The 17,730-nt window shown below is 30.2% G+C and overlaps 1 protein-coding gene across 2 annotated transcripts; it reads right to left on the bottom strand.

The window, feature by feature from the left end:
• Positions 1 to 8,760: 8,760 nt before the first annotated feature.
• LOC107894881 (BRCA1-associated RING domain protein 1-like) lies at positions 8,761 to 14,226 on the bottom strand. Of its 2 annotated transcripts, XM_041085101.1 has the most exons (4): positions 13,865 to 14,226; positions 10,874 to 10,954; positions 9,785 to 9,950; positions 8,761 to 8,965 (listed from the first exon to the last, which is right to left on the bottom strand). In XM_041085101.1, the coding sequence occupies exons 1-4, from the start codon at positions 13,883 to 13,885 to the stop codon at positions 8,958 to 8,960; spliced, it is 276 nt and encodes a 91-aa protein (XP_040941035.1). In that variant the 5' UTR covers positions 13,886 to 14,226; the 3' UTR covers positions 8,761 to 8,957. The 2 variants fall into 2 exon arrangements, with proteins under 2 accessions (XP_040941035.1, XP_040941034.1); XM_041085100.1 differs by lacking the exon at positions 8,761 to 8,965 and having other exon boundaries at positions 9,652 to 9,950.
• Between the last annotated feature and the right edge of the window lie 3,504 nt (positions 14,227 to 17,730).

Below are 17,730 nucleotides of genomic sequence, written 5' to 3'. Positions count from 1 at the left end.
GTGAGTTGACAAAAAAAAACACAAATTTAAGAATTAAAAAAGGTGAAAAAATAAATGAGTTGGAAAGGGAAATTGTAAGTTAGGGCATCATTTTGGTAGTAAATAGAAATATCTAAAATTGAATTATTTAAAATCGTATGTATTACATAATATTAAAAATTATGTTTATAATAGTATTCTGTAAGAACATCGTAGAATGATATATGTTGAGGAAAAAAAAGTAATTAAGCTATGAACCATTTTATTTACTTTTATTTAAAGTATTAAAATAAGATTTTAAATTGGAAAAAAAATAACAAATTTTTAAATTAAGTATTTAAATTAGTTTTGGAAGAATTTATATAATTTACTTATTGATATAAATGAATTTAATTATAAATCTAAAAAAAGTAGGTGGACTAATAAGGTCATTTAAAAATGAGGAAGTTTTTAAAATATGTTAAGGAACGGAAGGGCCCGAGTTAAATTATACCCACAGTAAATGCAATCAATCAAATTTTCAAACAATCAAGAGGGCATATCATGTAATTTTAGAATACATAAGTACTTGAACTAAATACGAAAATACTAAAAGGAATTTATTTTTATTTTTTTTTTTGGTTGGAATCCTAAAGTTGAAGCTTGAAAGTTCAAGCTTTAATGTAGAAATAATTATTAAGTTTAGGGCGTAGCTTAGACCAAGTTCAGGCCTCAATATGAGAAAAGTTGTCAAGTCCAAGTTTTAATATAGAAATAATTGTCAAGTTTAAGACTTAATTTGAACAAAAAAAAATTCAAACTTCAATATGAGAAAATTTATCAAATTCAATCCTCAAATAATGATTTAATCATATTATTATAGAAATCGTAAAACCCTTTAACTAATTAAGATAATAAAATTTTAGCAATCAAGAGTTGATTACAAGGTGGTGTCTGGGGTGAAAGGAATTATTGTTAGGATATGTGCCGCTTGAATCCCCTTCAAATCTTTGAGTTTCCTATAACATGGAAGGTCACATTTCATTATAAATGGAATACATGACATGATGATCATCTTCATTTGTAGCAGAACTTTGGCCCATAATCACTTCAACTCCTATAATTACCACCTTTCTTGCTCCTTGCAATTGTAAATCATTAACATAGGAGGTTACCCAATCAAGACAGATATTTATTGCAGGTGCCAATTTATAATCATGCAAAAGTGGTAAATAAAGTTTTCAGCCTGAAATTATGCTTTTTCCTTGAAATTTCTGTCATAATTATTAATTTTATGGAATGCGAATTAAGTTCTATATAAGACATATGATGTCAAACATAATTTTAATTGATTTGATATCAATCACTCCTTACATTAAGCTAAGAAGTCAATCCATAAATTACAACTAAATAAATCAATACTTACAATGTGTCAATCATGACAAATAAATTGTATATTTAAGATCAAAGTAATCAATTCAATTATTTAAAATTTTATTTTAAAAAAATTTATTAACTTAAAACTCTATTACACACATATGCTTGTAGAAATTATAGATTTAGAATACAGATGTGTGTTTAAAAATAATGTACAATAAATAACAAAATATATGGTTTGAAACTAATTAGTCATAATAACACATGAAATATGTAAGATATAAAATAAAAAAAATAGATTAAATTGTAAGTAAAAAAATTTTAAACACGTAAATACGTCATATTAACAATACTAAAAGCACTATAATTTGTTTAATTTTTAACATATATAATTAATGAAGATAATAAAGTGTGCATAATAAAATTAAATTGTAAAAATAAATTGAAATAAAACTTTGGTTGGGTAGTAAATTTAAAGTTATTCAATGTTATTGATATGGGTTTAAATTCCACTATATGCATATTTTTAATTTTTTTAAATTAAAAAGATTAAATTACCCTCTAGTAGTATACCTTATTTTTAATACTAAAGGTTATTTTTATCATTTATCTAACCGAGTAGGTGTTCAGTTGACTTATGACACCAAATTAGTCAACAATTTTATTAATAATAGAGACAACTTAGTCAATGATTTTATTAATAGTATAGATACACAAGTTTGGTAAGAGAAAACATTGTTAGAAGTTAATTTTTTAAAAGTTTACTTAAGAATTATTATTGGTGTAACGGTAAAGAATTTATTTATAACTCCATTAAGCACAAAATTAATATTTAGACATGTTAATTTTTAGTTCTTTTATTTAAAAACTATATAAAAGTATGGAAAGACAAAAAGACCATCAAATTAATTAATAATAGTCATTTAATAAAAGGGTATAGTAATAATTTCCTAACCAAATCAGCACCCGATTAATTCGTAACACCAACTTAAGTAGGAGTTTTATTAATAATATAAAAATATAATCATAATTTGTTTAAAAAGTATAAACATACTTACGTCAAAATTTTAGTTTTCATACCATTAAATTTTTAATAAAAAAGCATACAAATGATTTTATGTAAATGATAGAAAAAAAAAAAGAAGTACCACAATATATTAATTAAAAATAAAGAAATCCAAATGCTTATTTATGATATTGTTACATTTAGGTAGCGCTTGGGTTTTTTTTTTTCATGTTGTAATTTCAATGAAATGTGATTTTTTGGAATGAGATTATCGGGAAAGTTACTTTACAATATTTGATATACATTATGATTAAAATATCATAAAAGTTACATTACCAAGTTTGGATCACTAAGTACTTTTTTAGGAATGTAATGATAATTTACAAATTCACCCTTATTAAATAAAAGATAATATTCATGTATTTAATTTTTATAATAAAATTTATTCTTAACAAATATTTGGATTAAATATTTAATAATAAAATCCAATTGATAATTTTTTAATTCCTTTTTAATTTATAATTTTAATCTAAAGTAAAATTGTTTCAAATTTGTCTTGCATTTATTTTCTAAATATAATAATGCATATATAAAGTCGTGGATATATAAAACTTATTTTGGAATAAATAAATAAAAACTTGAAATCATGTTTTGCTTTAGCTAAAGGCTAACGCATATGAATGTAAAATTATAGGTGACCTAACTCACAATTCCTATACAACTTAAATGGAACAATTCTACCCATATTCTACCAAAAAAATTGTATTTCATATAAAAACAATTGCTAAATCAAATTTGTAGCTAAGAAAAAAAATAAAATCAGTGAATAAAACTTACTTGCGAAGAATCCGTTGAAGTAATAGAGAAAATCAAGTAATATGGAGGAAGGAGGCAATAGCTTTTTTTATGTTTATTAATAGATTAAAACCTTAAATCAATTTAAGATAAGGTTAATTTTGTCTTAATTTTTTTTAACTTTCCAATTTACATGGGAAAGTAATTTTCCCATCTTTTATCATGGGAACCACATTAATTGCTATGTTTATGAAAAATTAACTCCCAATAGAAAATTAGATTCTAAGGAAAGTAAATAAAATTTGACATTCCAAACATTGGAATTACTTTCTAGCTAATTAAATTCTCATAAAAGTGACTGCTTTTCATCATATCAAACAATACCTTAATGAAAAGTAGGTCTCCTCTGTGTAGCACAAGTTTTGTTCTTTTAATTTCTGTCTTTGTCTAAAGTTTCTTTTTTTCTCAAAAGAATCTATACTGGGTGTTTTGAAAGTGGATTTTTACTATGGAAAAGGAAATGGTGAGGATTAACATCGAGGATAGGGAAGAGGAAGGTTTGCTTTTGCTGATCGATCCGGGTTTATAAAGATCGACGTATGAGTACTGTTTGGTAGAGTGTTTTATGACAGCGAGCATTGTTCATTTTCCAGCAAAGAAGAATACAATGACAAAGCTGTGGCATCCTCTAAAGGGTATTCAAATATCGAATCTTGGGGGAGTAGATATTTATTCAAATTCTTTCATGAGATGGATATTTTTCTTGGAGACGGTCGCTAAGTATTTAGGGAACTTTATTGGAAGATTTCTAGAATACGACTTGAAACAGTTAAATAGAGGGTTAAAGAATCATCTCAGAATTCAAGTAGAGTTAGATGTCAGAAAAACTTTGAAGAGAAGGAAGAAAATTGTGCTTCTATAACAGCCCAATTTTTTCAATGGTGTCGAAAATAGTGGTTTCGAGGCCATTAAATCTGGCGAGTAAGTTCGTAAATATTATTATTTAATATTTATGAGTCAAATATGGTTTTAAAAATATTTTTGAATTGGTAATTTATGTTTTATAATAATTTATTAGGATCGAGTGGTAAGACCCTAGGTCAAGTGGTTTTAGAAAGTGAGGTAACAGGACCTTGTTTCTATAAACAGAGCTGTAAATATTTATAAAAATACTTACGGAGTGCCATTAAGGTTGTATTAAAGTTTCGTTGAAAAATTTTAACATTTCGATAATTAATTAATTAAAAATGACTAAATTAAAAAATGTGCAAAACTTGCTAATTATAATAATTAAGTGATTAAATGGCTTGATTAATAAATAAGGAAGGGCTTAAGTAATAAATATACCTAAATTAAAGTGGTGGGACGGCATGTTAAGGTAAAATAATAAAATAAAATGACTGAATGGAAAAATAGTAATTTACGTGAAATTAAAATAAAACAAATTGAAATTTAAAAAGCTTCCTATGTATTTCTTCTTCAATTTCGGCCAAAACCGCCATAGGAGAGAGAGAGCTTTAAGTTGGTTCTTCATTTTTTGTTCCATGTGAGTTCAATTCTTACCCGTTTCTTGTAATTTTTATGTTTTTTAAATCGTTGCAATTAGGTCCAGCTAATTCGTACCTTTGTTTTTTATTCTGTTAAAATTTTTGGGAGTTACCATTAATAAATATTAAATTTTTTTTATGAATAACATGGATTTGGGACTTTGATTGTGTTGTATGATGATTTTGTAAAGTGATTTTGTTAAATATTAATTTTTAGGATCAAATTGTGAAAATGTTAAAATATTAGGGTTTGATAGTGAATTTTGGGTTTATCAAGAGCTGTATGAGGGCCTAGAATATTTGGATAGATTATTTATTGAGAAAATTAGTTAATTTGATAGATTACTAATTAAGGGAATAAATTGTAAAAATTGTAAAAAGTTTGGGGTAGTTGTATACATTTGAAAAAATAAAAGGGTATTAATTGTAAAATAAATTGAAAATGAAATATATGCTAATAAATGAGTAATTTTATATTTTAAATCAAGATCCCGTAGATACTTGTGAAAAAGGAAAAATAGTGGAATAGTTCCTAAACTTTTGCAATTACTACAATTCAGTCCAAGTAAGTTCGTACGGTTAAAAATTGAACATTTGTATAAATTGATGATTGGTATTTTATATGTATATATATTCTATTGTCGGAAATAATTTATTGTTTGAACTATAATATTGAATTAGATATTCGGTTTGAGTTGAACGTGGGATTGGAGTACATTCGTGATTTGGTGTATGACGAGGGTATGGAGTAGAGATGGTATTGGAAGGAGATATCGGCATTTTACCTAAGTAAACCGGGTTCAGAATTTGTTGCGAACTTTCATGTTCTACTTTTTGTTTGGCATGATTAGGTGGATCAGCTCTTATGAGCTTCTGTTGGCATATTTGGGAAGACCAGCTTTTATGAGCTTCTATCGACAATGTACTATTATCCGTAAGTCATTCTTCATTTGGAAAAATATCAGAAAGGTGATTTATTTAATGAATTTGAAAGATATATTAATTGTTTTTGTATTGATTTGAATACGGATGTATTTATCGATTGAAGTTGTGAATGACAGGGAGTTGTCGTGGATAATTTTTATTATTTGACTTATTATAGTTAGTTCGGTAATATTTTTGTTTAACTTGTTGAACTTACTAAGCTTCATTAAGCTTATTTGTATTGTTTAATGTCATTGTAGATTTTCGGAAGGTTGAACGATTGGATCAGTACTCAAGTCACATTATCCAGCTTATTTCGGTAGTTTTTGAAACGTTCAATACGATTTATATCGCATATATAGGCTTTTGTGCGGTCTTGGTCAAAGTTTGGCTTATGTAAATATTATGAATAATATTTTGTTTATATAACCAACTTACATATTGGTATGAGAATAAGGTATAATTGTGATGCTAGTATGAGTGATATATGTATCTATGTATTTGAATTGTAGTGAACTTTGGTAACTTTGTTGGGTAAATTAATTAGGTAAGTTGGATACTTGGTTGACATGTTTTTAAGTTGTCATTTGAGGTGCCTAAGGGCATATTGGTTGTATGGGGTGATAATACTTGTTTAAGACTTGATCTTAGCTTGTTTTGAATGTCTTGTTATGTCTTGTTGATGTGCAATATGTTGAATCTAGGATGGTGACAAATTGGGTGAGAAATATGGCTTGAAAAATAGCTTATTTTCTTCTACACGGATAGAGATACGGGAGTGTGTCTCAGCTGTGTGTGACACATAACCAAGTGACACGGCCGTGTGTTCCCTGTATCTTCTTAAGAATGCAAGGCAGTATGCTCACACGACCTAGCACACGGGTGTGTGACTTGGTCGTGTGACCCAAGTTAGAGAGTTATATATGTATGGACATGGGCTGAAATACGATCGTGTGTCCTTATTTTGAATGCCCACACGGCCTAAGACACGGGCATGTCTCTTAACCGTGTGAGTCACACGGTCGTGTGACCTCTACAGCTTTAAATTTCTTTTTTACCTTTTCAGAAAAATTCTCAGAGTTTCCAATATAGTCCCTACTTGTTTCTAATGTGTATTTCGAGCCTTGAAGGCTCATATAAAGGGCAATATATATGATTTTGATTGGTTTTATTATGAATATTGATATGTAATGAAACGTATGAAATTTCTGTCTATTTGATCTGTAAACCTCATAATGTTTTGTAACCCTATTCTGGTGAAAGATACGGGTTAGGGGTGTTACAGCTTTTGTTATTGAAATTTACTTATGTGAATTTTCGGTATGAAAGGCTCACTTTGTTCTGTTTCTTATATGGTTATTTGGGCCCCAATGATAGGTTCTGCCCTGTTAGATTGAATCGGATAGGAGATATTATGGAGTTTGGGTGGAGTATATCTTTGAAAGCGCAAGAGAAAAGGGCCAATATAGAGACCAGTGTTTGGCTTCGTGAGGAAGGAGATGATGTTTCTAAGGAAACAAATCCGAATATGCATTGCTTAGGGAGTAACTTAAGGGACGAATTGAGGAGCGATTTGGGGAGTCATATCAATCTAATTTAGAGCTTTAATTTGGAAAGATCTCAAATCAATACTAATTTGAATCAAATTAATCTTCTAGTGAAATGGGCTGAATTAATATGGAACACAATTAGTGGGTTCCCTTTGACACCCATTAAGAAGGATTTAGTTTCGTTCATCATAGATTGATTGACTAAGTCTGCTCATTTTCTTCCGATCAGAACTAACTATTCTCTGCAGAAGCTAGCGAAATTGTATGTTCTGATATTGTTAGATTGCATGGGGTTCCAGTTCCAATTATCTCTGATAGGGACCCTTGCTTCATTTCTTAGTTTTAGAAGAAACTACATAAAGCCTTAGGTACTCGTTTGGACTTCAATACTGCGTTTCATCCTTAGACCGATGGGCAGTTTGAGTGGGTGATTCAGATTTTGGAGAATATGCTACGGAGTTGTGTGACCGACTTCCGTGGTAGTTGGGAGGAGTTTCTACCACTAGCTCAGTTTTCCTATAATAATAATTTCCAGTCTAGTATTCAGATGGTACCTTACGAGTGCCACACTTCTTTGTGTTGGACTGAGTTGGGTGAGTGGCGAGTTATGGGTCCTGATTTGGTTTCTAAGATTGAGGATAAGGTTAGGCTGATTCGGGATTGACTTAAGGTAGTTTCTAATAGACAGAAGTGTTATGTTGATCTGAAGAGGAAAGATATTGAGTTTGTTGTAGGAGATCAAGTTTTCCTCAAGGTATATCTGTCGAAAAAGGTTATTCAGTTTGGGCGTAAAGGTAAGTTGAGCCCTAGGTTCATTGTACCTTATCAGATTCTGAAACGTATTGGGCCAGTCACCTACCAGTTAGAGTTACCTTCATAGTTAGAGCGTATTCATGATGTGTTCCACATCTTTATGTTGAGGAGATATCTGTTTGACCTATCTCGCGTAGTATCTGTTGAGAAAATTGAGGTAAGACCAGATTTGACTTTCCAAGAGGAGTCGGTTTAGATTCTAGATCGTGAGGTTAAAGTCTTGAAGAGGAAGACTATACCATTGGTTAAGGTTCTATGGTAGAATCATGGCATATAGGAAGCCACTTGGGAACCCAAGGACTCAATTCGGCAGTAAGACCCTTATCTATTCGAATTAGGTAAATTTCAAGACCCAAATTTCTTTTAAGGGGGAAGAGTTGTAACACCCCAAAAATTTAAGTTTTTGATTTGTTAGATTTTTTACAAGTAAATTAATCTGGTTTATTGGTAAGGATTTAGTTTATTCTTTGCCAGTATCAAACCCATCAAGCTCTATTAGTAGCTGATTCAAAGTAGTTTCCCGCTCCTGAGTGGCTGCATTATACAGGTGGTCTATTGTTTCCTTGAAAATCCCCTGACGTCTGATCAGATAGAAAGAAATAGAGAAAATCATTTACATATGATCTTAAAAACAGCTATGTTTTCTCCTCTCCACTAAATTCATTTATAGTTATCTTCCTACTCATAATTGCAATGATAATTGGCCTGTAAAAGGTACCGAATGTAGCCCATTAGTGTCTTATAAAATACCATAAAAGATAACCAAGGCAACTATATTGCCATTTCCAATCACTTGATTTAAATCAGATGCAAAATATTAATGCTTAGTTGCAAACTATATCTGCTAAAGCATTCGCCTTCAGATGTCAACAAATGGTGTGGTTTCAACAAATCCTTGCATTAAAAAAAGAAGGGATAGGAGTAGCAACAAGATTATCATACCTAGTTGCTAAAGCATCAATTTCATCAATGAATATAACTGATGGTTTATTTACCTGCAAAAGCTAAGAATTTCTCAACAAATTACACAAAGTACATAGCACAACCAAGTATCTATAAATAAAATAAAAGGAATCTGTACTTATAACATAAAAAAAATAACACAGAAAATACAGCAAGCTGATTTATAGGTGGCCCAACCATCTGCAACATTTTATCTATTCCCTAATTATTATCATATGCCCAACAATTAACAGCTACATGCTGCCTTAGCAATCAAATATAAGAAACTTATAGCATTATCACCTTGGCTCTTTTAAACAGATCCCTGAAACGAGCAGAACCAACACTAACTAAAACTTCCATAAATTCTTTGTATTAAGTTACTAATTCTTTGTATAATAAAATTAGAGGTGATCTAAAAGGCATAGAAAAACAAATGTAAAATTTCTTTGTATTAAGTTACTTAGTCCCATATTCCAATAAATATATCCATCCATGACAAAGAAATAGGAAACTGACCTGTAAAGGAAGCATTGCTCAGTCCTACATTAATTAAAGATAGAACCATAAAATTAGCTTAATTCTGTTAGGCAAAATTGCCAAAGATCACATGTAATTCCTGTTTTAAGTAAAGTCGAAGACTTAAGGGCTGGTACAAGTTACTAATATCACATGTAATTCTAGTTCATGGCTGTTATAATGGTATTGTACAAGTCAAAAAATAACTTTGATCATGTAATGATGAAAATGCCCCATCCAAGTTCAATTAGTTGCTGCCAAACTCAAAAGAGCTCATATGACTATTACAAAATAGATATACAGAGAAAGACCAAGTTCTACCTTCTAAAACAGGAAAAGAACAACGAACTCACAATTTAATTTAAGAACCCACTTCCCGTTTGAAATGGCCACGAGAACTTTAAGTGTCCTAGTGCATGCACCATTCTCATCTGTAGAGGCAATCACATGAGTGACATCCGGCCTCCAAAACTTGGATACAGTTACACTAATCATTTTTGCAAACTTGACCATAAGAAACTGCAATAAAATAAAACAATAAATAACTAAATAAATACCACATGAGAGTAAATTGCTGTGAAAAGAAAGCCATTAAAGGTATTCTATCAATCGAAGAATTTCCAAATTAGATTTCGCGTATCCATTTCATCAATCATGAAACTTTTAACACCAAAAAGAATCAATTAACGAGAAATTTTAGCACTTGCAAAAAGGATGCAAAGTTAAGTCAAATGCAATACAATAGCCTCTAGCAAGAAGCATACTTCATAAAAGGAGTCATATCCAACCAAAAGGCAAATGGGGTAAATAACCCCGCAAATAATAACCACAGCTAATGTAAGGAAGGGAATACTATCCCACCATTGGCCAGCTCTAGTTTGCAGTCCTGCCTGTGCACCAATGTATCACCCTAAACCCGGCCCAGACGTTATGGCCAGATCTGACATGCCACATCGAAGCGTTTAAAACATTTTATATTGTTGATCCAGAAAAACTTACTTAGTGTTTTAAAAGATAATTTCAGTATAGGTTAAAGTGAATGGAAGCTGTGCACCAGGTAGGAAATCGGAAAAGAGGAGGTGAGTCCATCGGACTGCTTAAGTACCAAGCTCCCTTCGGATCCAATCCTAGACATGCACACCGCCATTGCCACACCTTGACGTCATGTATATTTCTAGGAAACTGATTTGATTAAGTCCTTTTTAGGAAAAGTGATTAATTTTGGAAAATATCTTCATTGCGGAAGCTTTGCTTATTGTTGTGTTATTTTGAAATCAATTACTGTTTTTTTAAAAAGCGCCCTAAAGCTATCCAATTCCAACAGTTAATATAAGTAATACCTATCTTAATAAAACATATCAAAACCATCAAAAATAATTAAGCGGCCTTATTACAACTTAAACCCCAAATCATAAAAATAAAAGAAAAGATGTCCAATTCACCGGAAGAAAATAGGAATTTGCAGAACGTGTGGCCACTCCGGATTCGCTCACAGCTCCAAGCCCACTATGGTTGGGGTTTACCTACGTGGATGAAAAATAAGGGGTGAGTTTGAGAAAACTCAGTGTGTAAAATAACCCAACCATAGTCTAAATCAGCTCAAACCACAGAAACAAAATAAGTTGGCCTTAGCCCAGAACAGATTTCAGAATGAAGCCCATAGGCCCATAACAGAACAGAACAGATATTACATGTTTATGCAGAAACCCAACCCAGATTCATCCATAACACCCCCGTACCAGCCTTACACCATGTGGGGAGGCTACTCGACCCGCCCAACCGCTACACACCACAGAAATATGCAGCGTGGCTGCCAGAACAGATAATGTGACAGAGTCACCAGATACAGATAATCGTGGAAGAGCCACCAGAACAGATATATGTGGCAGAGCCACCAGATCAGATAATCGTGGCAGAGCCACTAGAACAGATATATGTGGCAGAGCCACCAGATCAGATATTTGTGGCATAGCCACCAGGACGCTTCCTCCATAATATAACCCATGTCCCCATGCAACAGAAATAATATGTCATGGCATACGTATACAGAAACAGAACATCATGCTTTTCAGAAAAAAATAACCCTAGGGGTATAACAGTAATTTTGCATACATAAGGGTGTTCAAGTAATTTCACTATTCTTAAGGTTTTCATACATAACATAGCCATTTACGTACGATCAGAAACACTTACCGCGTTTTCTTACCAACTTGGGCCCGTTGGCCCATTATCCCGTTTTTGGCCCATTAAGCCCAAAAACATCGAAATGCACGGAATCGCGCACTCTGCGGTCTTATCACTTTAATTTACCATATACATCAAACTATTAATCTCATGAGCATTAGCACACTCGCAAGATCTCAAAATACCGGCTTTTCGGCTTTTGCCGATGTAGTCTATAAGAGGGTGTTAGTTACACACTGTTTGCGACGATATGCTGACGAGATCCACACACGAACCGCCTACAATTGGATTACTAACACGTTAATCTAACTATTCAAATACGAACTACGTATTAACCCCTTACAATATTCGGCCAACCACACCTAAAGATCAGAGTAAGCTTATAAGAAATCAATAAGCAACTCATTAACAAATTTTTGTCAGTGTTTACCACATAATCATAATTTCACTGCAAGCTGTCTTCCTGAGCAACAGTCACTAAATCATATATAACTGGAGGTACGAAACTCCAAATCAAGTGCCGTTAATTTTCCCTGAAAATAGACTCATATATCTTCTATCCATAAAATTGTCAGAATTTTTAGTTTATCCAATCAATACCATATTTTTCTCAAAGTTTCCCATGTTTCACTGTTTGACTAATCTGACCACTCTTCATTACGAATAAAATTTCTCATTGTACAGAATTCAAAATATTTTCTTGTTTATTTCATTTGAAACTAGACTCAATAAGCTTTAATTACATAATTTATTCAGCTTCTAATTCATCTCCCACAATTTATGGTGATTTTCCAAAGTCATGTTACTGCTGCAGTCCCAAGCAGATTTATTACCAAATCACTCTTTCACACATACCTTGCATGCATGTTATTTAAACATGTATATCACCAATCAATCATCACATATCTATGATTTTACTTAAGTATAATCTCCATTTAATCATTTTAAAGCACAACATGTTAGCCGATTTTTCCCTTTAGCATCTAAGGCACATGCATGCTCATTTGTTTGGCTCAACTTCACCTATCTCCCATTTTTCATCAAAAGAACATGGAACAACAACCATTTCCTTCATTTTAATTCATGACTAAATGCTCACAACACAACTAAAAACCAAAATATGCTTCAAGAGTTAAGGTAGAATCAAGAAGAACTCATGCACCAAGAACTTACCTTCAATTTTCCTCCTCCTAGTGACCGAATACTCAAGAGCTTTCTCCTCTCCTTTCTCTTTTCTAACTTTCGGCTATGATGAACAAAGATGGACAAAACTTTGTTCTTTTCATCCTTTTGTTATTTTATTACCCAACATTTTATGACACAAAATAACCTATATTATTTGTGCCATACCTATGCCATAATGTCAATAAAAAAAATGCCCATAATGCTTATCATACCCATCATGGAACATTTAACTAACTCATTATCAATTTTTTATCAATTTGTACCATAAATTATGGATATCAAGTGCACATATTGTCTTCAACAACATGATGGCCGGCCACTTCTTGTAAAATGGGAGGTTTGACATGTAAATCCTCCTATTTTGCACTACTATTTATTTGTCCACTACAAATTAGCCTATAGCATTTTCAAACATTTTCACATAGGTCCTATTTCATAATTTCACTCACAAATGACAAAATCAAAGAATGAAATTTTGTCAACATTCACAGAATTCCCGAAAATTGGGGCGTTACAACCAAACTCATAATCAAAATAAAATTCGCTCTTTTTTTACTAATCACATCAAACTCATACAAGGAATCAAACTTACGCTCTCTATTGCTAATCAGAGAAACCAAACAAAATCAATATAGTTAAAAAAATCCAGCATTCTAAAACAACCGCCTAATTTTGAACCCAATTAATTCACAACATATTGTTCTTCGGTTTTAATTCTTTTAAATGAATAAAACAAGCAATGAAGACAACACTAAGAAGCTAATTGTAAAGATCTGCTTAAACTAATTATCCACCGAATTAATATCACTTCAAACAATCACTAAAAGTTAAATCCCGTGTTCTATTTCTGCAGCGAAAGAAAGAGCAAAACAAAACAACAGCAACCTCAACTGAAAATAGTATATTTAACCGCAGTCAACTGAATTCAATGGAACTTCTAGAATTTCTCAGATTCATTAAGCTTTTCCAAGCTCTTTTCCGCTTCTTCCATTTCCTTAGAAACAAACAAACAAAACCCTAGAAAGAGAGACAGAAAAATGGAAGAAATGTAGATCTGAACTTACCTCTGAAACGATGTTAGGCATTGTTTTTTTTTTTGTTTAGACGTAAAAAACAAGTTGAAATTTCTTCCTTTGTGAGACTGATGACTTCGTTTGAGAAATAAAGCCAAAAATAAGCTTCTTGAAACTACCAAAACTGGTAGCAAATAGGAAGGCTTTGGAGTTACGAGATCAAGGCTATTGTATTGCAGTCCTTCCATGAAATGCCAATAGACACAACCCCACCTTCAACGCCGCCGTCTGGTTCACTGCCATCTCTTCTATCTTAGAGTCTAACTGGAAACCAAATCAAGACTGCTGCTGGAGAGTTTCTTGATTGAAAAGAGAAATGGAGCGGTGAGATTGGGGGTGTTTGAGGATATCAATTTTAGGGGGGAAAATTCGGGGTTTCAAAGGGAAAAATTTGGGAATAAAACAGCGCCTTTTTGAGATGATTTTTTTGTGGCGTTTTTATAAAAAACGCCGTTATTGTTAATCTTTTGTGGCGTTTTTTATAAAAACGCCGTAAAAAATTATTTCATTTTAAATAAAATGATACCGCTAAAAGTTTTTTATTTTATCTGTTAAAAATTATTAGTTAAATAATTTTATAAAATAGTTATTATTACTATTTTTTATAAATTGGTTTTTATAAATAAAAAATCAAGTACTCTGAAAATAAATATCGTGTATTTTAATAAGAAAAAAAATAATTAAATGGCTGTAATTAATTATTAAGTTAAAATTATCTAATGTAAGCAATCAACTCTCTCACATATCAAATTTCTATTAAAGATTGAGATGTTAATCATGATTTTATATTATTCTTTTCCGATCTATTCTCCATTTCATTAGAGATATTTTTTCCCAACTAAAATATAACTATTTTGCTAGAATTCGATGTGGAATGAATTTAGTTTTTGTATTTCATTTTTATTTGTTATAATCTGGTCTTATCCAAAATAGATAGTTGCCTATCCATATCAATGATCTGTTACTTTTTTTTATTTATTTATCAATTTTTTTAAAATCTAATATTTAAATATATCAAATGGTTTAGATTAAATATTTTTAAATATAAAAGTATTAATTGATTGTAAAAAATGTCATCATTTAACAAATCTTAAGTAAACCTTAAATCCTAAACCATTTAATATGTATAAAGTTTATCTATTATCTCTTAAATAATTTAAACTATAATCATAATTTTAATATATTAAAATTAATATTATCTTTTTTACAATTATATAAGAAATTATTTAATATATAAATTAAAAAACACTAATTAATCTAAACCCTAAATCCCTAACCCCTAGACCTTAAACCATAAAACATAAACCATTAACCCTTAACCCCTAAATCTTAAACCCCAACCCCTTAAAACTTAAACCCTAACCTTTAATCCATAAACCATAATCCTTAAACCCATAATCCATAAACCTTACAATAGTAACTCATAAACATTAAACCCTTAACCATATACCGTAAACCCTAAACTATAATGATAATTAATTCAATATTTTAAAATTAATACTATCTCTTTTACAATTATATAAGAAAATATTTAACATATAAATTAAAAAAACAATTAGTAATATACCAAAAATCTTTAAAATTATTTTAAATAATAGTATTTTAATTTTTTTCATTTTTGTGGCGTTTTTTAAAAAACGCCGGTAAAGCCACTAAAATCTCAATACAAAACGATGGCATTTTACAAAATTAATTTGTGGCGTTTTTTTTTTTAAAAACACCGTTAAAGGTGTACATATAGCGGCGTTTTTAAAAAAGCGCTGCTAAAGCCACCAAAGGCTCATGAAAACGGTTGTGTTAATTTTTTTGCGGCGTTTTTTAAAAAATGGCGCTAAAGATCAAGCATTAGCGGCATTTTCTACAAAGCGCCGCTAAAGGTGTACATATAGCGGCGTTTTTAAAAAGCGCCGCTAATGTTCATTCTTTAGTGGAGTTTTTCATTCAAACGTCGCTAAAAACCTATTTTGCTGTAGTGACTCCAATGAAATCCATCCACTAATATAACCCCAAATTTTACATTTGTTCTTGTTACTTATCTGTTTCGAATTAACTAGACCAAACTTGTAATAAGATATTTTTAACCCCAACAAAATCTGGTTGGATCCAAATTACCGTTTAATCAATAAAATTTATTTAAAAATAATAAAATTTTAATTTTATGCAATAAAAATAAATAAAATTTAACCTATGACACATTTTATATTTTGAGGTACAAATGTCTTTACTAAAACAATAACTTCTTATGTTCCATTTTTTTAACATTTTAAGCACATAATATTTGGAATACTGGAGGCTATCATCTTATATTTGTTAAGTGGCCCAAATATATTTTCTTTTCAGATGTTTATATAAGGTAATTGTGGGTCACTAAAGTTAACACCTACTTTATTTATTCATAAGTTGGGATAACAATTTTCAATTTATCCTCACTATTTCTTTTCTTCTTTGAAAATTAAGGCAATTGCTCCACTTCTTTTTTATACATTTCCCCTTGTGTTCTATATTTAAACTTTGTAGTTACCCTTGTTTTTAAATTCTTAAGAATGTAATATGCATTACTATAATTATCACTGCACCCAACACTAATTATCTATTATTATTTTACTCTATTAATATATTTTATGTTTTCTTGTTTACTTTAAAAATGATGGTTCAACAACTACTCATCAAACTATTTGGATGAAATCAAGGAAACTTACGATGAGGTATTCATTTAATGACAATACTTTAAAATTTTTTATAGTTTAAATTTGAGTATCACTTTTTACATTTTTACATATTTTAATTGTATTTCGTTTTAATCATACTTATTCGAATTGTATAATTATTGTTCCAATTCTAATATGTATTACAAAAATTACATCAATATTATACTATATATGATTCTAAAGACTATATACGAAGGGGATGTTTTATGGCTGGTTATTTGTTGTTTTTGAAAAGTGCTTTGAGAAAATATTTTTAAAAAATTTAGTTTAATATGTAAGTATTTAATATTACCGTTAAAAGTGCTTTTAAAAAATAATAAATCCATTTTAAACAAGATGTTGCAAAGTAAAAAAAAAATCATTTAAATGATGTTAAATTCATTACTATTGTGATATTTCAATGAAACTATAAAAAAATATTATTAATATTTTAATATATAAATATAAATTTTAAAAATTTAATTTGAATATGTAAAATACATTCTAATAAAAAATAATTATTAAAAATTCAAGTATATAATGTTATATATTTAAAATAAATTTCAGTAGTAAAATAATTGTACACCTAATATAAATATTACATAATACACATTGGATTATAAATGGATGTTAAAAAGTATCATTTGTCTCTTTTTTTTTTTTTCAAACGCCTTTTAACTTTTGGTGTGACACCTAATTTTTTATTTATTATGGTGCCAAAATATTTTTGACTCTAAAAGCACACACTTGTAACATAATAAAGAACTGGCCTTTAAACATTAAGGGGTGTGCTTAGTTAAGTGAAAAAATGAAAAGATGGAAGGAGAAAGTGAAAAAGTGGGAAGAAAATAAATTTTGAGTGTACTTGGTAGGAAAGAAAATAGGAGGGATGGCCATTTTTTTTTTATCTTAATACATGAAATCAATCCTCCCAAATTGAAATGACGAGACGAGAGAAAATGAGAAAGAAGTGTATGTTCAATATATTTTTCAAATGTTTTATTTTCATTCCTCTCATTTTTTAGCTCTGCCAAACAATGAATAGAGAGAAAATTATTTTTTCATTCTTATGAAAAAAAATTATATTTTCTACATTTCTATTTTTCTACCTTTTCAATTTTCACGCTACCAAATAAAGCGTAAGGGATCGTACATATCTCAATCATTTCC

Source organism: Gossypium hirsutum, chromosome A13, assembly GCF_007990345.1.
Source record: "Gossypium hirsutum isolate 1008001.06 chromosome A13, Gossypium_hirsutum_v2.1, whole genome shotgun sequence".
Classification (NCBI taxonomy): Eukaryota; Viridiplantae; Streptophyta; class Magnoliopsida; order Malvales; family Malvaceae; genus Gossypium; species Gossypium hirsutum.
Note: the sequence above shows the minus strand (reverse complement) of the source record. Positions and strands in the feature narration are given on the sequence as shown.